The sequence below is a fragment of the Bombina bombina genome, chromosome 3 (assembly GCF_027579735.1).
Source record: "Bombina bombina isolate aBomBom1 chromosome 3, aBomBom1.pri, whole genome shotgun sequence".
In the NCBI taxonomy this organism is placed as follows: domain Eukaryota; kingdom Metazoa; phylum Chordata; class Amphibia; order Anura; family Bombinatoridae; genus Bombina; species Bombina bombina.
This window is the reverse complement of record NC_069501.1, coordinates 943,238,984-943,261,893: the sequence shown is the minus strand read 5'-3', so window position 1 is coordinate 943,261,893 and position 22,910 is coordinate 943,238,984. Positions and strand designations below refer to the sequence as shown.

The 22,910-nt window shown below is 41.7% G+C and overlaps 1 protein-coding gene across 1 annotated transcript in view; it reads right to left on the bottom strand.

Moving 5' to 3' along the window:
• Positions 1–22,910, bottom strand: part of NAA16 (N-alpha-acetyltransferase 16, NatA auxiliary subunit) — a 325,238-nt gene that overhangs the window by 137,222 nt on the left and 165,106 nt on the right. Inside the window, 1 exon segment of the mRNA XM_053707967.1 lies at positions 7,266–7,374. Within this exon segment, the coding sequence (XP_053563942.1) occupies positions 7,266–7,374 (109 nt within the window).

Below are 22,910 nucleotides of genomic sequence, written 5' to 3'. Positions count from 1 at the left end.
GTAACCATCTTGAATGTTGGTATCCTTACATAACGATTCAATATTGATAGATCCGGAACTGGTCTGAAGGAATTGACCTTCTTGGTACAATGAAGAGATAAAATAAAACCCCAGCCCCTGTTCCAGAACTGGAACTGGCATAATTACTCCAACCAACTCTAGATCTGAAACACATTTCAGAAATGCTGAGCCTTTGCTGTGTTAACTGGGACACGGGAAAGAAAAAAATCTCTTAGCAGGAGGCCTTAACTGAAGCCAATTCTGTACCTTTCTGAAACAATGTTCTGAAACCAGAGATTGAGAACGGAATTGATCCAAATTTCTTTGAAGAAAACGTAATCTGCCCCATACCAGCTGAGCTGGAATAAGGGCCGCACCTTCATGGGTACTTAGGAGCTGGCTATAGATTTCTATAAGGCTTGGATATATTCCAAACTGGAAATAGTTTCCAAACTGATACCGCTCCTGAGGATGAAGGATCAGGCTTTTGTTCCTTGTTGTGAGGAAAGGAACAAAAAAGATTAGACCTAAATTTACCTTAGATTTTTTATCCTTTGGTAAAAAAGTTCCCTTCCTTCCAGAAACAATTGAAATAATAATTTAATACCCTGGAAAGAAAGGGAAAGCAAAGTTGACTTAGAAGACATATCAGTATTCCAAGTTTAATCCATAAAGCTTTTCTAGCTAAAATAGCTAGAGACATATACCTGACATCAACTCTAATGATATCAAAAGATGGTATCACCAATAAAATAATTAGCATGTTATAGAATAATAATAATGCTATAAAATTATGATCTGTTTCTTGTTGCGCTAAAGCTTCTAACCAAAAAGTTGAAGCTGCAGCAACATCCGTTAAAAATATAGCAGGTCTAAGAAGATTACCTGAACATAAGTAAGCTTTTCTTAGAAAGGATTCAATTTCCCTTAAATAAAGTACTATCAGCCGTAGGAATAGTAGTACATTTAGCAGGAGTAGAGACAGCCCCATAACCTTAGGGATTTTGTCCCAAAAAAACTCTAATCTGTCAGATGGCACAGGATATAATTGCTTAAACGTTTAGAAGGAGTAAAAGAATTACCCAAATTATTCCATTCCCTGGAAATTACTTCAGAAATAGCATCAGGGAGATTAAACACTTCTGGAATAACTACAGGAGATTTAAAAACCTTATTTAAACGTTTAGATTTAGTATCAAGAGGACCAGAATCCTCTATTTCTAATGCAATTAATACTTCTTTAAATAAAGAACGAATAAATTCCATCTTGAACAAATACAAAGATTTATCAGTATCAGAATGATGATGTTCATTTAAAAATTCATCTGAAAAAAAGAGAAGTTTTAAAAGACTTTTATGTAAACTAGAAGGAGAAATAACAGACATAGCCTTCTTAATGGATTTAAAAAAATAAAATCTCTTATGTTTATCAGGAACACTCTGAAAATTAGATGTTGACGGAACAGCAACAGGTAATGTAACAGTACTAAAGGAAATTTTATCTGCATTAATAAGTTTGTCATGACATGCAATACAAACAACAGCTGGAGAAACAGATACCAAAAATTATAGCAGATACACTTAGCTTGGTAGCTCCAGCACTAGACAGCGATTTTCCTGTAGTATCTTCTGACTCAGATGCAACGTGAGACATCTTGCAATATGTAAGACAAAAAAACAACATATAAAGCAAAATTGATCAAATTCCTTAAATGACAGTTTCAGGAATGGGAAAAAATGCCAAAGAACAAGCTTCTAGCAACCAGAAGCAATGAAAAAATTAGACTAAAATAATGTGGAGACAAAAGCGACGCCCATATTTTTTAGCGCCAAATCAGACGCCCACATTATTTGGCGCCAAAAATGACGCCACATCCGGAACGCCGACATTTTTGGCGCAAAATAACGTCAAAAAATGACGCAACTTCCGGCCGGAAACGGAAAATAATTTTTGCGCCAAAAAAGTCAGCGCCAAGAATGACGCAATAAAATGAAGCATTTTCAGCCCCCGCGAGCCTAACAGCCCACAGGAAAAAAAGAGTCAAATTTTTGAAGGTAAGAAAAAATGATTAATTCAAATGCATTATCCCAAATATGAAACTGACTGTCTGAAAAATAAGGAAAGTTGAACATTCTGAGTCAAGGCAAATAAATGTTTGAATACATATATTTAGAACTTTATAAATAAAGTGCCCAACCATAGCTTAGAGTGTCACAGAAAATAAGATTTACTTACCCCAGGACACTCATCTACATGTTTGTAGAAAGCCAAACCAGTACTGAAACGAGAATCAGCAGAGGTAATGGTATATATAAGAGTATATCGTCGATCTGAAAAGGGAGGTAAGAGATGAATCTCTACGACCGATAACAGAGAACCTATGAAATAGACCCCGTAGAAGGAGATCACTGCATTCAAATAGGCAATACTCTCCTCACATCCCTCTGACATTCACTGCACGCTGAGAGGAAAACCGGGCTCCAACTTGCTGCGGAGCGCATATCAACGTAGAATCTAGCACAAACTTACTTCACCACCTCCATCGGAGGCAAAGTTTGTAAAACTGAATTGTGGGTGTGGTGAGGGGTGTATTTATAGGCATTTTAAGGTTTGGGAAACTTTGCCCCTCCTGGTAGGAATGTATATCCCATACGTCACTAGCTCATGGACTCTTGCTAATTACATGAAAGAAATATAAAGTCATTTAGGGTTGAACATAAAAGTTCTATACATCTCACCCATCTTCTTCTTTGTTCTTGAATCCTCTCCAGGAGAGTGTGCGGGATTATCCCGCAAGTGTCTCTAATTTTACAATAAGAGTTCAGTTGGACTGTAATCTAAGTTCTATGATCTGTAAGCAAGTTCTCTATGTATCTTCAGATATGGATACTTCTCTAGTTTCCAGGGACCTTTTTGAAGTTGAAGAAGGTCTTTGTGGGAGAGGTTTCCATACTGGTGCTGAGGCTCTGAGACCATTCCCTCTGCTTGTTGCTGAAGGTCTATCTTCTGGGTCCTCTGGAAGTAGGCCCCATTTCTGTAGTAACTCTTGTGCTTGTTGCGGTGAGGTGGCTATAAATTGTTGGCTGTCCTTAGTAATGAATAACCTCACTGGGAATCCCCATCTGTATTTTAGGCCCTTTTCTCTTAGTAATCTGGTGAACGGTTGGTAGTGCCTGCGCAGTTGCAGTGTGTGAGGTGAAAGATCTGGGTATATCTGTAGCTCCGCAAATTTGCCCGGTAGAGACTTCTCCCTAGCTAGAGCTCTGAGGATCTTTTCCCTGAACGTTTAGTAGTGCAATTTGGCTACAACATTTCTAGGTTTCCCCTCATCTGCAGATCTGGGCTGGAGTGCTCTGTGTGCTCTATCAATGAGGGTTCCACTGGTCTGCTCTGATCCCAGTATTTCTTTGAATAGATCCTGTAGATATTCTTCTAGATTCCTGAGGGGTGACCATCTCTGGGATCCCTTTGATCCTTATGTTGTTGCGACGTGAACGGTCTTCCAAATCCGCTAGCTTAAGTTCTAGATCTGAGATTTGACCCGCCAAACTTTGCAAGTAGGAAAGAAGGATTGAGTGGTCCACGGTGAGATCTTCTTGTCTGCGTTCTAGCGTATCTGTGCGTTCTCCAATGAGACCAATGTCTCTCTTTAAGTCAGCATGAGACCTCTCAAATTTCTTTGACAAAGAGTTGTGATGGGACTTAAACAGTGATTCAATAGAGTCCATTAGATTGTTGGAGGTGCCATCCATAGCTGGCAGTCGGGATATCTGGTGAGAGAGAGACTTGTCGGGCTGATTGTCTGAGAGACTCCCTGTGTCAGAGCCTTCATCCTCTGATCTTCCATGGGTCTGCTTGCCCGGGTGTTGGAAATGATCTACCACTGTTCTCTTTGGTGTATTGTCAGGCTTTTGTTTTCTTTTGTGAGGTTGAGACATCTTGAGGTGAGGTCGGCAACTTTGGGCACAGATTGCTCTGTTTTGTATTGGTGAGAACCTGCTTACTCTTGGTATGCTACCAGAGTTTCATTGACTGGCGGGGGCACACACCTTGAGGTGTTAAATTACATGTTGCGGTGCATCTGGGAGTTCCAATAGAAGGAGTGAAGGGGAAAGAGACACACTTTAGGTTGTAGAGAGGCTCAAATCCCTATGTTGTCTTAGGAGGTCTCGGAGAGTAGTAAGTAGGGACTCTCAGACTTTTTGGCCCCTCTCCTGGGGAGTTGCCCCCTCTGGGCGATGCTGGAAAAAGGTGTCTGATATGACCCGCAGGCAAGGGGGCCAGCGGGAAAGGGAGGAGAGGGACCAAATCTCTGCTCTAGTTTGACAGAGGGGTAGTAGAAGCCTTTATGTGGAAAATATGGGCTGCAATTTATCCCCTATTTGATGCTTGGAGCACTGAGGCTCTAGGTTGGAGACAAGAGAAAATACATTTTATTGAGCAGGGGGTTCCCCTATTATATACTGGCTGAGGTATAGGAGCTGTAAAGAGTATGGGGAGCCTGGTTTCAGTTAGTGTTCAGACTTGTGAATAGTCCCCTTGTCTTTGGTTGTAACCAGGGGGGGTGCAAGACAGGTCTGTTCCTGGGAGGCCAATAGGGGTCACCTCTAATCTCTGTTTCAAACTTTGCAAGTCTGGTGATAGGGCTCTAATTCAGCTCTGCAGTGTTGCTCTGTTTAGTACAGCATATCAAATTCAAGCACTGCTAGGGCCTGGCCTACATTGTTCCAATAAATGTGCCTTAACTGCTGGATGTTAGTGTCTGTCTCTGGGCCTTATTTCCTGAGAAGCTAAAAGGGGGCACGGATGTTGAGGGAGTTTAATCAGCTTAAGGCGTGGTGCATCTAAAGTCACTGAGTTCCCGATATAGTGCAGGATTAGGCCCAACCTCCGGGTAAAAGTAAAAGAGGGCTACGATGGGGCTGAATAATATGTAAATAATGTGTGCCGGTGGCTGATGAGAGGCTTCAGGTGATAATCGTGCAGGTTTTAACAGAGCCTACCGAGGTTAGAAAGTGAAAGTCAGTTTCAATTATCCCGGTTAGGGAGATAACAGGGTTCTACTATGTAAGTGTCCTTGTGTGTGCACAGTACTCTTACCCGGTCTCCCCAGTGGTGTCTGCTCAGCTAACAGGGCTCTCTGTTAAGTCCGGAAAGTCAGGCCACAAGATGGCGGAGATTCGCGCCAAATAAACTGTGGCGCACTGTAGTTTTTGGAGTTCCTCCCTTGTGCCCCACCGCAGCCTAATATGGACTCCGGGCTGCAGATATAGGTAAGCGGTTAACCAGGAGGGAGGGCAGGGTCAGACGTGTGCTCTCTTGATGTGGCTAACCACCCGACACCTCCCGGCAGAATGAGAAGCTGGCGACGGCCTGCCGTTCCGGATCGGAGCCCCGACCCTCCGGACAGCAAAGGCAGGATCAGGTGTGTTGTTGCGAGGCCAGAAGGTCCAGATGATCAAGGCCAAGTCGCAACTGAGCTGGTAGCTATGCGGGGTGTGTGGATTAGCTTAAGGCCTCAAGCTGTCCTCCCAATCTAGCGCCGCGGCTGTGGATACACTTGTGGCGGGTTGATTTTTCCCTCTCGGATTGGGCACACAAACTCTGTTGGCAATAGGAAGGGCTTCACAGGTGCCCCGGAGCGGAGCCCCGACCCTTCAGGGCCGTGAAGACTAATGCTGTTGAGCTACTGTAGTTTCCCCGTAGACTGGGGGCTGGTTACACTCTGTCATGTTGGAGATGGCTTCAGAAAGTTTTCGCTCTCACTCTAATTTTCCCTAGGCGAGTGCTATGTTGATCTTGGTTGCTTTAGGTGATACATTTTCCCTATTTCTAGTAAATTTGATCAGCCAAATATAGTTTTTAATCCTCAAAATTTGCCAGAGCTCGCCACTTGTGCTGCTGCTCTGCGGCTAGCTCCGCCCCCGTGTGTATGTGTATTTAAGCTGCATAGTGTATATTTATCATTTTGAGTATATATTTTGTGTAATGTGCTAATGCTGCAGAGTGTATAATATATGTATATCTTTTGTAGTGTTGGTATGCTGCATAGTGTTTGTGTATATGCTGTGTACTCCACATCTTCTGCATAGTGCGCTTGTATTTTTTGAAGTGTGTATACATGTGTGCATGATATGTTGCAATATACTTGTATTTTTTTATGCAATGTAGTGTTTGTATGCTTTCTAGCATTTGCATGATGTGTAGTGTGCTTGTGTATGATATCTAGTGTGTGCGTGTGTTACATCATGTGCGTATACTATGTAATGTGTGCATGCCATGTATTGTGTATGGTATGTAATGTATCCACGTGTGTAATGTGTAGTGTGTGTGTGTGTATATATAATGCAAAGGGATTGTTTAAAGTTAATATACTTCATAATGTGCACTTTCCTTCTGAACAGTCAGGCCCTCTAGTGCCCATTCATCTGATACTAAACCTAATTTCAACAAGTAGCTGGCATATGGATGGTTACTGCAGGGGCCTAAAAAAATTATCTTAGGTCTAAGTAAGGCATATATGGTATATAAGGGCGATGGTTATATGGGTCCATGCATCAGACCTGAACTTGACATAGAAGATAGTTTTCCACTTCTATAATATTTTTTTTTTTTTATCATACACATTTGTTTAGTTTGGCATTTTTGTATAAACGAACATGAAACCCACATTGTTTCTTTGCTGATTCAGATAGAACATACCATTTAAAACATTTAAATTTACTTCTATTAACATTTTGCTTCATTCTTTTGTTATCCTTTATTAAAGGAGTAGCAGTGCATTACTGGGAGCTAGCTGAACACAATGGTAAGCCAATGGATAGAGGCATATATGTGCAGCCACCAATCAGCAGCTAGTTCCCAGCTCTTAAACCTACCTACTGTAGGTATGCTTTTAAATAAAAAATACCAAGAGAACAAAGCAAATTAGATAATAGAAGTAAATTAGAAAGTTGTTTAAAAGTGTATGGTCTTCATATATGTGTTTCTCGGTCGTATCACAGCCAGTGCCTCACTAGCCTCTCACTTCACCACACGTCACTGGAATACACCAATGCATATACTCTACAAGATATTTCATGTTTTACTCCAAGAATGTTCTATGGTGTGTAAGAATGTAATAGGTTATTTCTAGTCTATTAAACATCTACTCCCATTAAAGTGGCTATAACAACTAACCTGACAGAATCATCAGCAGAATTGCTAAAGAAAACAATGAATTAAGCTTCTAGAAGTTAAAAAACTAACAGCAGTAGGTGCTTACCTTTTCTGAAATAGATCTCAAATGCCAATAAATGTGTTTTTATGTTACTAGCTGCAAGGGTCTTCAATGGGGTAAGGAATTTGATCGCTTCTTCAAGGGGGTTCTCCACCTATTTGAAAGGCATGGTAAAATAATGGTTAACTAAAAAATATATTTAGAAAAACAACAATGTGCTGAATATTTAAGTGCTTTGTAAAGTTTCCTTATGATAACAATGCATGCATGGTAACTGACTGCAATCGTGAAAAATATTGTCACCCTCAGAGTATGCTACATCAATTTCCAACCAAAGTGAAATACATTTTTATAATCTTTGTTGCATTTATTAATGTCTGTTAATACTAGATTTAACGGTATCATTTACTCTCTCTGACAGCATGACTGCTTTGTGGCTTTTATTATCTTTGTAATTATGTTTTGTACATTATCTCATTTTGGTCTGAGGTTATATGTTACCCTGCATCCATAGCAAAAATAAAATGTATGCCGACCTGATAAATTAACTTGTTGCATTATGGTAAGAGTCCATAAGTAATCATATGTGGGATTAAAGTCAAGTTCACTAGTAGAACGCAAAACACCCAACATAAGAGCTTTTAATCCATCCCACTTTCTCATGATCCCTCAGTTATACATATGGTCAAGAGAAAAAGAATTGAAGAATATATTACGGGTAAGTGAATTTCAAATTGGTATTGCTGCCAACTGCACAGCAATACAGTTGGACGCTCAACCCATGAAAGAATTTAATTAGGTAAGCATAAAATTGTTTTCTTTCATGAGATGGTGAGAGTCTATAGACCCAGCAAGTCTGCCCGATATTTCCAAAAAGTATAAAACGTATCTAGTTCTTAGGATAGCCTTATGTTTTTCCCAGGCATTCTTAAAATCCCCAACAGTGTTTGTCATTACAACCTCTTGTGGAAGTTTAGTCCATGAATCAATTACCCTTTCTGTAAAGTGGTTTCACAAATTACTCCTGAATCTACTACTCTTTAGCTTGAGATCATGACACGTTCTTGAAGTTTTCTTTTTATGAAAAATAGTTTCAGCTTTACTATGCACCTTAAAATACTTGAAAGTATCATATCATCTCTTTACTTTCTGTCCTCTAAGCAATACATATTTAGGTCATTGAGCCTATTATTTTTTTTAGACCATGTTCCATTTAGTAGCCCTACTTTGCACAGTTTTTTTTTTATATCTTTCTTGAAATATGACCTCCAGAGCATAAGAACCTTACTATTTCTGCTGCAAATACCTCTATCAATACATCCAAGCATTCTACTGGCCATACCCGCTGCAATACTACATTGTTTACTAAATTTTAAATCAAACGAAATAATAATTCCAAAGTCCTGGTCCTCATTTGTAACAGTCAGTAAAGTGTCATTGAGTCTGTAATTAACGTTTGGGATTTTTCTTCCCTAAATGCATAATTTTGCAAACAGACATACTTTCCCCTGTAGCCCATTGCTGATATCTCTGATAAATGTGTTAAACAAAAAGGAAATGTATTCTTAGCTGATAAATTTGTTTCTTTTACGATACAATGAGTCCACGGATTTCATCCTTACTTGTGGGATATCGCCTCCTGGTCAGCAGGAGGCGGCAAAGAGCACCACAGCAGAGCTGTATATATAGCTCCTCCCTCCCTCCGACTCCAGTCATTCGACCGACGTTAGGAAGAGAGAGGAAAAGCCAAGGTGCAGAGGTGACAAGTTTAACAAAATTAAATACCTGTCTTAGAAAAACAGGGTGGGCCGTGGACTCATCGTATCGTAAAAGAAACAAAATTTATCAGGTAAGAATAAATTTCCTTTTCTTTTAAAAGATACGATGAGTCCACGGATTTCATCCTTACTTATGGGATACAATACCAAAGCTATAGTACACGGATGAAACGGGAGGGACAAGACAGGGAACCACTGCTTGAAGAACTTTCCTCCCAAAAACAGCCGCAGACGAGGCAAAAGTATCGAATTTGTAAAATTTGGAAAAAATGTGAAGAGACGACCAAATTGCAGCTTTGCAAATCTGTTCAACAGAAGCATCATTTTTTAATGCCCATGAGGAAGCCACAGCCCTAGTGGAATTAGCCATAATTCGTTCAGGAGGCTGCTGTCCAGCAGTTTCAGATGCAAAACAGATGATACTCTTCAGCCAAAAAGAAAGAGGTAGCCGTAGCTTTCTGACCCCTACGTTTCCCTGAAAAAACGACAAACAAGGAAGATGATTGACGAAAATCCTTAGTCGCCTGTAAGTAGAACTTCAAGGCACGGACCACGTCCAAATTATGTAACAGACACTCCTTCTTAGAAGAAGGATTAGGACACAAGGAAAGAACAACAATTTCCTGATTAATATTTTTATTTGAAACAACCTTAGGAAGAAAACCAGGTTTGGTACGTAACACCACCTTATCAGAATGAAAAAAACATAATTTATGCTTACCTGATAAATTTATTTCTCTTGTGGTGTATCCAGTCCACGGATCATCCATTACTTGTGGGATATTCTCCTTCCCAACAAGAAGCTGCAAGAGGACCACCCACAGCAGAGCTGTCTATATAGCTCCTCCTCTCCACCTCCAGTCATTCGACCGAAGACAAGCAAGAGAAAGGAGAAACCATAGGGTGCAGTGGTGACTGAAGTTTAAAAATAAAATATACCTGCCTTAAAATGACAGGGCGGGCCGTGGACTGGATACACCACAAGAGAAATAAATTTATCAGGTAAGCATAAATTATGTTTTCTCTTGTAAGGTGTATCCAGTCCACGGATCATCCATTACTTGTGGGATACCAATACCAAAGCTATAGGACACGGATGAAGGGAGGGACAAGGCAGGTACTTAAACGGAAGGTACCACTGCCTGCAAAACCTCTCTCCCAAAAATAGCCTCCGAAGAAGCAAAAGTATCAAATTTATAGAACTTTGAAAAAGTATGAAGCGAAGACCAAGTCGCCGCATTACAAATCTGTTCAACAGAAGCCTCATTCTTAAAAGCCCATGTGGAAGCTACCGCTCTAGTAGAATGAGCTGTAATCCTTTCAGGAGGCTGCTGGCCAGCAGTCTCATAAGCTAAGCGTATTATACTCCTTAGCCAAAACGAAAGAGAAGTTGCCGAAGCCTTTTGGCCTCTCCTCTGTCCAGAGTAGACAACAAACAATGCAGATGTTTGACGAAAATCTTTAGTAGCTTGTAAATAAAACTTTAAAGCACGAACCACATCAAGATTGTGTAATAAACGTTCCTTCTTTGAAGAAGGATTAGGACACAGTGACGGAACAACAATCTCCTGATTGATATTCTTATTAGATACCACCTTAGGTAAAAACCCAGGTTTGGTACGCAAAACTACCTTATCTGCATGGAAGATCAGATAAGGGGAATCACACTGTAAGGCAGATAACTCAGAAACTCTACGAGCCGATGAGATAGCTACCAAAAACAGAACTTTCCAAGATAAAAGCTTGATATCTATGGAATGTAAGGGTTCAAACAGAACTCCTTGAAGAACTTTAAGAACTAAATTTAAACTCCATGGCGGAGCAACAGGTTTAAACACAGGCTTGATTCTAACTAAAGCCTGACAAAATGCCTGAACGTCTGGAACATCCGCCAGACGCATGTGCAAAAGAATAGACAAAGCAGAAATCTGTCCCTTTAAGGAACTCGCTGACAAACCCTTCTCCAATCCATCTTGGAGAAAAGACAATATCCTAGGAATCCTGACCTTACTCCATGAGTAACCCTTGGATTCACACCAATGAAGATATTTACACCATATCTTATGATAGATTTTCCTGGTGACAGGCTTTCGTGCCTGAATTAAGGTATCAATGACTGACTCGGAGAAGCCACGCTTTGATAAAATCAAGCGTTCAATCTCCAGGCAATCAGTCACAGAGAAATTAGATTTGGATGGTTGAAAGGACCCTGAAGTAGAAGGTCCTGTCTTAGAGGCAGAGTCCATGGTGGAAAGGATGACATGTCCACCAGATCTGCATACCAAGTCCTGCGTGGCCACGCAGGTGCTATCAAAATCACTGATGCTCTCTCCTGCTTGATTTTGGCAATCAGACGAGGGAGCAGAGGAAACGGTGGAAACACATAAGCCAGGTTGAAGGACCAAGGCGCTGCTAGAGCATCTATCAGCGCTGCCTTGGGATCCCTGGACCTGGACCCGTAACAAGGAAGCTTGGCGTTCTGGCGAGACGCCATGAGATCCAGTTCTGGTTTGCCCCAACGTTGAATCAACTGTGCAAACACCTCTGGATGGAGCTCCCACTCCCCCGGATGAAAGGTCTGTCGACTTAGAAAATCCGCCTCCCAGTTCACTACTCCTGGGATATGGATAGCTGATAGGTGGCAAGAGTGAATCTCTGCCCAACGAATTATCTTTGAAACCTCCAACATCGCTAGGGAACTCCTTGTTCCCCCTTGATGGTTGATGTAAGCTACAGTCGTGATGTTGTCTGACTGAAATCTGATGAACCTCGTTGTCGCTAGCTGAGGCCAAGCCTGAAGAGCATTGAATATCGCTCTTAGTTCCAGAATGTTTATCGGGAGGAGAACCTCCTCCTGAGTCCACGTTCCCTGAGCCTTCAGGGAGTTCCAGACTGCCCCCCAGCCCAGAAGGCTGGCATCTGTCGTTACTATTCACGGATGAAAGGGAGGGACAAGACAGGAACCTAAAAGTAAGGCACCGCTGCTTGAAGAACCTCCCAAAGATAGCCTTAGAAGAAGCAAAAGTATCAAATTTGGAAAATTTGGAAAAAGTGTGAATGGACGACCAAGTCGCAGCCTTACAAATCTGTTCCACAGATGCATCGTTTTTAAAAACCCATGTGGAAGCCACAGCCCTAGAAGAATGAGCCGTAATTCTTTCAGGAGGCTGCTGTCCAGCAGTCTCATATGCAAGGCGGATGATACTTCTCAGCCAAAAAGAAAGAGGTAGCCGTAGCTTTCTGACCCCTACGCTTTACAGAATAAACAATGAATAATGAAGATGATTGACTGAAATCTTTAGTTGCCTGTAAGTAAAACTTTAAGGCACGGACCACGTCCAAGTTATGTAACAAACGCTCCTTCTTAGAAGGATTAGGACACAAGGAAGGAACAACAATTTCCTGATTAATATTCTTATTCAAAACAACCTTAGAAAGGAACCCAGGTTTGGTACGTAATAACCACCTTATCAGAATGAAATATGAGATAAGGCAAATCACACTGTAATGCTGAAAGCTCAGAAACTTTTCGAGCAGAAGAAATAGCAACCAAAAACAGAACTTTCCAAGATAATAGTTTAATATCTATGGAATGCATAGGTTCAAACGGAACCCCTTGCAGAACTCGAAGAACTAAATTCAGACTCCAGGGAGAAGTGATAGGTCTAAATACAGGCTTAATTCTAGATAGAGCCTGACAAAAAGTCTTAACATCTGATACATTTGCCAAACGTTTGTGAAACAGAATTCACAAAGCTGAAATTTGTCCCTTTAAGGAACTTGCTGATAACCCTTTCTCCAATCCTTCTTGGAGAAAAGACAAAATCCAAGGAATCCTAACTTTACTCCATGAGTAACCCTTGGATTCACACCAAAAAGATATTTACGCCATATCTTATGATAGATTTTTCTAGTGACAGGCTTTCTAGCCTGTATCAAAGTATTGATAACTGAATCAGAGAATCCTCGCTTCAATAAAATCAAGCGTTCAATCTCCACGCAGTCAGTTGCAGAGAAATTAGATTTGGATGTTAGAAAGGACCTTGAAAGAGAAGGTCCAGTCTCAACGGAAGTTTCCACGGTGGCAGAGAGGACATGTCCACTAGATCCACATACCAAGTCCTGCGTGGCCACGCAGGCGCTATCAGGATCACTGAAGCTCTCTCCTGTTTGATTCGAGCAATCAGGATTGGGAGGAGAGGAAACAGCGGAAACACATAAGCTAGGCTGAACAACCAAGGTACTGCCAAGGCATCTATCAGTTCGGCCTGAGGATCCCTTGACCGGGATCCGTATCTTGGAAGCTTGGCATTCTGACGAGATGCCATCAAATCCAATTCCGGTCTGCCCCATCTGAGAATCAATGAGGCAAATACCTCCAGGTGAAGTTCCCACTCCCCCGAATGAAAAGTCTGTCGACTTAGAAAATCTGCTTCCCAGTTCTCTACCCCTGGGATGTAGTACGCTGACAGATGACAAGAGTGGGCCTCTGCCCAACTGATTATCTTGGATACTTCTATCATCGCTAAGAAACTCCTTGTTCCCCCCTGATGATTGACATATGCCACAGTCGTTATGTTGTCCGACTGGAATCTGATGCCCCATTTCACTGACCAAGCATGCACAGTTGCAGCGGTCTGAGATGAAAGCAAGCAAACGGAACGATGTCCATTGCCGCTACCATTAATCCGATTACCTCCATACAGTGAGCCACTGATGGTTGAGGAATGGACATAAGTGCTCGGCAAGTATTCAAAATCTTTGACTTTCTGACCTACGTCAGAAATACTTTCATGGCTACCGAGTCTATCAGAGTTCCCATAAAAGGAACCCTTGTCTGTGGAACAAGTGAACTCTTCTCTATGTTCACTTTCCAGCCGTGAGTTCTCAGAAAAGACAACACTGTGTCTGTGTGAGATTTTGTCAGATGATATGTTGACGCCCGAATCAGAATATCTTCCAGATATGGCGCCACCGCTATCCCTTGTGGTCTGAGAACCGCCAAAAAAAGAGACCCTAGAACCTTAGTGAAGATTCTGGGTGCTGTGGCCAACCCGAAAGGAAGAGCCACGAACTGATAATGTTTGTCCAAGAAGGCAAACCTTAGAAACCAATGATGATCTTTGTGGATTGAAATATAAAGGTAAGCATCCTTCAAATCCACGGTAGTCATATATTGACCCTCCTGGATCATTGGCAAAATCGTTTGAATTGTCTCCATCTTGAATGATGGAACTCTTAGAAATTTGTTTAGAAACTTGAGGTCCAAAATGGGTCTAAACGTTCCCTCTTTTTTGGGGACCACAAATAAATTTGAGTAAAACCCCTGTCCCTGTTCTAATTTTGGAACAGGACAGATAACTCCCATAGTAAAAAGGTCTTTTACACAGCATAAGAACGCCTCTCTCTTTATCTGGTTTGCAGATAATTTTGAAAGATGAAATCTCCCTCTTGGGAGAAAATCCTTGAATTCCAATTGATAACCGTGTAATATCAGAAATGATCTCCTTCAATTCTGGCCCAAAAAGGGTCTTACCTTTAAAAGGGAAAAGCTAAAAGCTTATGGTTTGATGACACATCAGCAGACCAAGATTTGAGCCACAATGCTCTATGTCCTAAAATAGCAAATCCTGCATTTTTTGCCGCTAATTTAGCAATTTGAAAAGCGGCATCAGTAATAAAAGAATTAGCTATCTTAAGAGCCTTAATTCTATCTAGAATGTCATCTAATGGAGTCTCAACCTTAAGAGACTCTTCTAGAGCCTCAAACCAAAAAGATGCTGCAGTAGTTACTGGAACAATGCAAGCCGTAGGTTGTAAAAGAAATCCCTGATTAACAAATTTCTTTAGTAGACCCTCTAATTTCTTATCCATAGGATCCTTGAAAGCACAACTATCCTCAATGGGTATAGTAGTACGCTTAGCTAGGGAAGATATAGCTCCCTTTACCTTAGGGACCGCTTGCCATGAGTTCCGAATGGTATCTGATATAGGAAACATTTTCTTAAAATTAGGAGAGGGAGAAAAACATAATTTATGCTTACCTGATAAATTTATTTCTCTTGTGGTGTATCCAGTCCACGGATCATCCATTACTTGTGGGATATTCTCCTTCCCAACAGGAAATTGCAAGAGGATCACCCACAGCAGAGCTGCTATATAGCTCCTCCCCTAACTGCCATATCCAGTCATTCGACCGAAACAAGCCGAGAAAGGAGAAACCATAGGGTGCAGTGGTGACTGTAGTTTAAATTAAAATTTAGACCTGCCTTAAAAAGACAGGGCGGGCCGTGGACTGGATACACCACAAGAGAAATAAATTTATCAGGTAAGCATAAATTATTATTTTCTCTTGTAAGGTGTATCCAGTCCACGGATCATCCATTACTTGTGGGATACCAATACCAAAGCTAAAGTACACGGATGAAGGGAGGGACAAGGCAGGCTTAAATGGAAGGAACCACTGCCTGTAAAACCTTTCTCCCAAAAATAGCCTCCGAAGAAGCAAAAGTATCAAATCTGTTCAACAGAAGCCTCATTTTTAAAGGCCCAGGTGGAAGCCACAGCTCTAGTAGAATGAGCTGTAATCGTTTCAGGGGGCTGCTGTCCAGCAGTCTCATAGGCTAAGCGTATTATGCTCCGAAGCCAAAAAGAAAGAGAGGTTGCCGAAGCTTTTTGACCTCTCCTCTGTCCAGAGTAAACAACAAACAGTGTAGATGTTTGGCGAAAATCTTTAGTAGCTTGTAAGTAAAACTTTAAAGCACGGACCACGTCCAGATTATGTAAAAGGTGTTCCTTCTTTGAAGAAGGATTAGGACACAATGATGGAACAACAATCTCTTGATTGATATTCTTGTTAGAAACTACCTTAGGTAAAAACCCAGGTTTTGTACGCAGAACTACTTTATCTGAATGGAAAATCAGATAAGGAGAATCACATTGTAAGGCAGATAACTCCTAGACTCTCCGAGCCGAGGAAATAGCCATCAAAAACAGAACTTTCCAAGATAAAAGTTTGATATCAATGGAATGAAGGGGTTCAAACGGAACCCCTTGAAGAACTTTAAGAACCAAGTTTAAGCTCCATGGGGGAGCAACAGGTTTAAACACAGGCTTAATTCTAACCAAAGCCTGACAAAAAGCTTGAACGTCTGGAACTTCTGCCAGACGCTTGTGCAAAAGGACAGAGCAGAAATCTGTCCCTTTAAAGAACTAGCTGATAATCCTTTTTCCAAACTCTCTTGGAGAAAGGGCAATATCCTAGGAATCCTAACCTTACTCCATGAGTAATTCTTGGATTCACACCAATAAAGGTATTTACGCCATATCTTATGGTAGATTTTCCTGGTAACAGGCTTTCGTGCCTGTATAAGGGTATCAATGACTGACTCGGAGAAGCCACGCTTTGATAAAATCAAGCGTTCAATCTCCATGCAGTCAGTCTCAGAGAAAGATTTGGATTATTGAAAGGACCTTGTAGTAGAAGGTCTTGTCTCAGAGGCAGGGTCCATGGTGGAAAGAATGACATGTCCACTAGGTCTGCATACCAGGTCCTGCGTGGCCACGCAGGCGCTATCAAGATCACTGATGCTCTCTCCTGTTTGATTTTGGCAATCAGTCGAGGGAGCAGAGGAAACGGTGGAAACACATAAGCCAGGTTGAAGAACCAAGGCGCTGCTAGAGCATCTATCAGTGCCGCTTCTGGGTCCATGGACCTGGATCCGTAACAAGGAAGCTTGGCGTTCTGGCGAGATGCCATGAGATCCAGCTCTGGTTTGCCCCAACGATGAACCAATTGAGCAAACACCTCCGGATGGAGTTCCCACTCCCCCGGATGAAAATTCTGACGACTTAGAAAATCCGCCTCCCAGTTCTCTACACCTGGGATATGGATTGCTGATAGGTGGAAAGAGTGAGTCTCTGCCCAGCGAATTATCTTGGAGACTTCTAACATCACTAGGGAACTCCTGGTTCCCCCTTGATGGTTGATGTAAGCCACAGTCGTGATGTTGTCCGACTGAAATCTGATGAACCTCAGGGTTGCTAACTGAGGCCAAGCTAGAAGAGCATTGAATATTGCTCTTAACTCCAGAATATTTATTGGGAGGAGTTTCTCCTCCTGAGTCCACGATCCCTGAGCCTTCAGGGAATTCCAGACTGCACCCCAACCTAGAAGGCTGGCATCTGTTGTTACAATTGTCCAATCTGGCCTGCGAAAGGTCATACCTTTGGACAGATGGACCCGAGATAGCCACCAGAGAAGAGAATCTCTGGTCTCTTTATCCAGATTTAGCAGAGGGGACAAATCTGTGTAATCCCCATTCCACTGACTGAGCATGCATAGTTGCAGCGGTCTGAGATGTAGACGCGCAAATGGCACTATGTCCATTGCCGCTACCATCGAGCCGATTACTTCCATACACTGAGCCACCGAAGGGCGCGGAATAGAATGTAGAACACGGCAAGATTTTAGAAACTTTGATAACCTGGATTCTGTCAGGTAAATCTTCATTTTTACAGAATCTATCAGAGTCCCTAGGAAGGAGACTCTTGTGAGTGGGGATAGAGAACTCTTTTCCTCGTTCACCTTCCACCCATGTGACCTGAGAAATGCCAGAACTATGTCCGTATGTGACTTGGCAATCTGAAAGCTTGACGCCTGTATCAGGATGTCGTCCAGATAAGGGGCCACTGATATACCTCGCGGTCTTAGGACCGCCAGAAGCGATCCCAGAACCTTTGTAATGATTCTTGGAGCTGTAGCTAACCCAAAGGGAAGAGCCACAAATTGGTAATGCCTGTCCAGAAAGGCAAACCTTAGGAACCGATGATGATCTTTGTGAATCGGTATGTGAAGGTAAGCATCCTTCAAATCCACTGTGGTCATGTACTGACCCTCCTGGATCATAGGTAGGATGGTCCGAATAGTTTCCCTTTTGAACGATGGAACTCTGAGGAATTTGTTTAAGATCTTTAGATCCAAAATGGGTCTGAAGGTTCCCTCTTTTTTGGGAACCACAAACAGATTTGAATAAAAACCCTGTCCCTGTTCCGACCGTGGAACTGGACAGATCACTCCCATAACTAGGAGGTCTTGCACACAGCGTAAGAATGCCTCTTTCTTTATCTGGTTTACAGATAATCTCGAAAGGTGAAATCTCCCTTGAGGAGGGGAAGCTTTGAAGTCCAGAAGATATCCCTGAGATATGATCTCCAACGCCCAGGGATCCTGAACATCTCTTGCCCACGCCTGGGCGAAGAGAGAAAGTCTGCCCCCTACTAGATCCGTTAGCGGATAGGGGGCCGTTCCCTTCATGCTGTCTTAGAGGCAGCAGCAGGCTTTCTGGCCTGCTTGCCATTGTTCCAGGACTGGTTAGGTTTCCAGAACGGCTTGGATTGAGCAAAAATTCCCTCTTGTCTTGTAGCAGAGGAAGTTGATGCTGCACCTGCCTTGAAGTTTCGAAAGACACGAAAATTAGACTGTTTGGCCTTTGATTTGGCCCTGTCTTGAGGAAGGGTATGACCCTTACCTCCAGTAATGTCAGCAATAATTTCCTTCAAACGAGGCCCGAATAGGGTCTGCCCCTTGAAGGGAATGTTAAGCAATTTAGACTTTGAAGTCACATCAGCTGACCAAGATTTAAGCCATAGCGCCCTACGCGCCTGGATGGCGAATCCAGAATTCTTAGCCGTTAGTTTAGTCAAATGAACAATGGCGTCAGAAACAAAAGAATTAGCTAGCTTAAGTGTTCTAAGCTTGTCAAGTATTTCAGTCAATGGAGTAGCTGTCTGAAAGGCCTCTTCCAGAGACTCAAACCAGAACTTCGCAGCAGCAGTGACAGGCGCAATGCATGCAAGGGGCTGCAGGATAAAACCTTGTTGAATAAACATTTTCTTAAGGTAACCTTCTAATTTTTTATCCATTGGATCTGAAAAAGCACAACTGTCCTCGACAGGGATAGTGGTACGCTTTGCTAAAGTAGAAACTGCTCCCTCCACCTTAGGGACCGTCTGCCATAAGTCCCGTGTGGTGGCGTCTATTGGAATTTTTTTTCTAAAAATAGGAGGGGGGGGGGGGGGGGGGGGAACGGCACACCGGGTCTATCCGACTCCTTATTAATGATTTCTGTAAACCTTTTAGGTATTGGAAAAACATCAGTACACAACGGCACTGCATAGTATTTATCCAGTCTACACAATTTCTCTGGTACTGCATAGTATTTATCCAGTCTACACAATTTCTCTGGTACTGCAATTGTGTCACAGTCATTCAGAGCAGCTAACACCTACCCAAGCAATACACGGAGGTTCTCAAGCTTAAATTTAAAAGTAGAAATATCTGAATCAGGTTTCCCCGAATCAGAAATGTCACCCACAGACTGAAGCTCTCCTTCCTCAGCTTCTGCATATTGTGACGCAGTATCAGACATGGGCCTTAAGGCATCTGCGCGCTCTGTACTACGTCTAACTGCAGAGCTATCGCGCTTTCCTCTGAATTCAGGCAGTCTGGCTAATACCGCTGACAGGGTATTATCCATGATTGCCGCCATGTCCTGCAAAGTAATCGCTATGGGCGTCTTTGATGTACTTGGCGCCATTTTAGCGTGAGTCCCTTGAGCGGGAGTCAAAGGGTCTTACACGTGGGGAGAGTTAGTCGGCATAACTTCCCCCTCGCCAGAATCCTCTGGTGATAAATTTTTTAAAGATAAAAGCTGATCTTTATTGTTTAAAGTGAAATCAATACATTTAGTACACATTCTCATATGGGGTTCCACCATGGCTTTTAAACATAATGAACAAGGAGTTTCCTCTATGTCAGACATGTTTATACAGACTAGCAATGAGACTAGCAAGCTTGGAAAACACTTTACATCAAGTTAAACAAGCAATATAAAAAACGTTACTGTGCCTTTAAGGGAAACAAATTTTGCTAAAATTTGAAATAACAGTGAAAAAAGGCAGTTAAACTAACGAAATTTGTACAGTGTATGTAACAAGTTAGCAGAGCATTGCACCCACTTGCAAATGGATGATTAACCCCTTAATACAAAAAACGGATTAACAAATTAAAAAAAAACGTTTTTTAAACAGTCACAAAAGGCTTTACCTTCCTCAATATATGACTTTTGAAGCCTTTTGAGCCCTTCAGAGATGTCCTAAAGCATGCAGGGGACTGCTGAGGGAAGCTGAATGTCTCTGTCTGTAATTTTAACTGCGCAAAAAAGCGCTAAAATAGGCCCCTCCCACTCATATTACAACAGTGGAAAGCCTTAGAAAACTGTTTCTAGGCAAAAATGAAGCCAGCCATGTGGAAAAAACTAGGTCCCAAAAAGTTTTATCACCAAAGCATATATAAAAACGATTAAACATGCCAGCAAATGTTTTATATTGCACATTAATCAGAGTATATACCTCTGATAGCAAGCCTGATACTAGTCGCTATTAAATCACTGTATTTAGGCTTAACTTACATTAATCCGGTATCAGCAGCTTTTTTCTAGCAAATTCCATCCCTAGAAAAACAAACTGCACATACCTTATTGCAAGATAACCTGCACGCCATTCTCCCTCTGAAGTTACCTCACTCCTCAGACATATGTGAGAACAGCAGTGGATCTTAGTTACTTCTGCTAAGATCATAGAAAAACGCAGGCAGATTCTTCTTCTAAATGCTGCCTGAGATAAAATAGTACAACTCCGGTACCATTTAAAAACAATAAACTTTTGATTGAAGAAAAAACTAACTATATTACACCACTTTCCTCTTACTACCTCCAGCTATGTTGAGAGTTTGCAAAAGAATGACTGGATATGGCAGTTAGGGGAGGAGCTATATAGCAGCTCTGCTGTGGGTGATCCTCTTGCAACTTCCTGTTGGGAAGGAGAATATCCCACAAGTAATGGATGATCCGTGGACTGGATACACCTTACAAGAGAAATGGTATACCTGGTCTATCCCATTCTTTACTAATAATTTCCGAAATTCTCTTAGGAACTGGAAAAACATCAGTGTAAGTAGGAACTTCCAAATATTTATCCATTTTACACAATTTCTCTGGAGGAATCACAATAGGATCACAATCATCCAGAGTCGCTAAAACCTCCCTAAGCAACAGGCAGAGGTGTTCAAGCTTAAATTTAAATGACATAGCATCCGAATCTGTCTGAGGCAAAACATTCCCTGAATCAGAAATTTCACCCTCAGACAGTAATTCCCTGATCCCCAACTCAGAGCACTGTGAGGGAACATCGGAAATAGCCAATAAAGCATCAGAGGATTCAGTATTTACATTAATACTTGACCTACTGCATTTACCCTGCAACACTGGTAATTTAGACAATACCTCTGTAAGGGTAGTTGATATAACTGCAGCCATCTCCTGCAGAGTAAAGGAATTAGACGCACTAGAAGTACTAGGCGTCGCTTGTGTGGGCATAAAAGGTTGTGACACTTGGGGAGAATTGGATGGCATATCCTGATTCTCTTCAGACTGAGAATCATCCCTAGGCACACTTACTTTATTTAAAATATGCTTTTTACATTGTAAAGCCCTTTCAGTACAAAAGTTACACAATGCTAGAGGGGGTTGCACAATAGCTTCTAAACACATAGAACAATGAGAAACCTCAATGTCAGACATGTTTAACAGACTAGTAATACCACAAAAGTCGTTTAAACACTTATTTATAGCATAAAATAAACATAAAAAACGTGTACTGTGCCTTTAAGAAAAGAAAAAGTGAACAATTTTTCCAAAATGCACAAAAAACATTAAATTATTCCCAAATGTAACTTAATATCGTTGGTTAATCCAAAAATTACTGCACCCAGAAGCAAGGGCAGAAAATAAGGCTTTAGAAGTACTTATATCAACATGTAGTCAAAAGATAGATAAAAATACACTCTGCACCTCGCCACAGCTCTGCTGTGGCGCCTAACTGCCCCCAGGGTACTTTGAATCAAGTTTCCAACCCTTCAGACCAGCTACACAGTCCAGGAGCTACCGAGTTACTGTTTGCTGCTGCTAAGCATAAAGAAATTGCGCCAAAATAGGCTCCGCCCCTTAAGGTCAAAAGTTGGAGTAGGCCCAAACACCACCACATGGAAATGCAGTTTTGCACTAAAGTAAAAATACACAATATAACCCTCAAGCATAAAACCAATAAGTTTTAAGTGCCAAAAATAAAAAAACATAAAACATCGTTTTTTATATGGTCTCCCATGTCACAAAGCCCAAATATCAACTAATGATAAATATAAAATAGGGACTCCAGTAACACCCCTCTTATTAAAATAGGTTTTACTGCTTACCCCATTTCCCTACAGGGAAATAATGCCAGCCAGTTCTGATACACCAAGTCTCCTCAGAAAAAAGGCTGCACATACCTTAATGCTGCTTGTAGCATGAAACCAGTCTCCACACTGAAGATGTCTCATGGTTACCTTCAGAAGTCTTGTGGGAACCAGCGTGGATCTTAGTTACAAATGCTAAGATCATCAAACCTCAGGGCAGAAATCTTCTTCCATATCCCCCTGAGGAAAATAGTATGCACCGGTACCATTTAAAATAAAAAACTTCTTGATTGAAGAAACTAAACTAACACCTCACTTTACCATGTCTTCCTAGTATAACACAGACAAAGAGAATGACTGAGGGTGAAGGGGGAGGGGCTATATATACAGCTCTGCTGTGGTGCTCTTTGCCACTTCCTGATAGCAGGAGGTTAATATCCCACAAGTAAGGATGAAATCCGTGGACTCGTCATATCTTTGTAAAAGAAATCCTCATAGATAGGGAATCTAATATAAATCCCAAGAAAGGTATCCTTGTATCAGGGACTAAGGAACTCCTAATCAGATTTACCTTCCACCCATGAGATTGCAGGGAGGATAACACCATGTCCGTGTGAC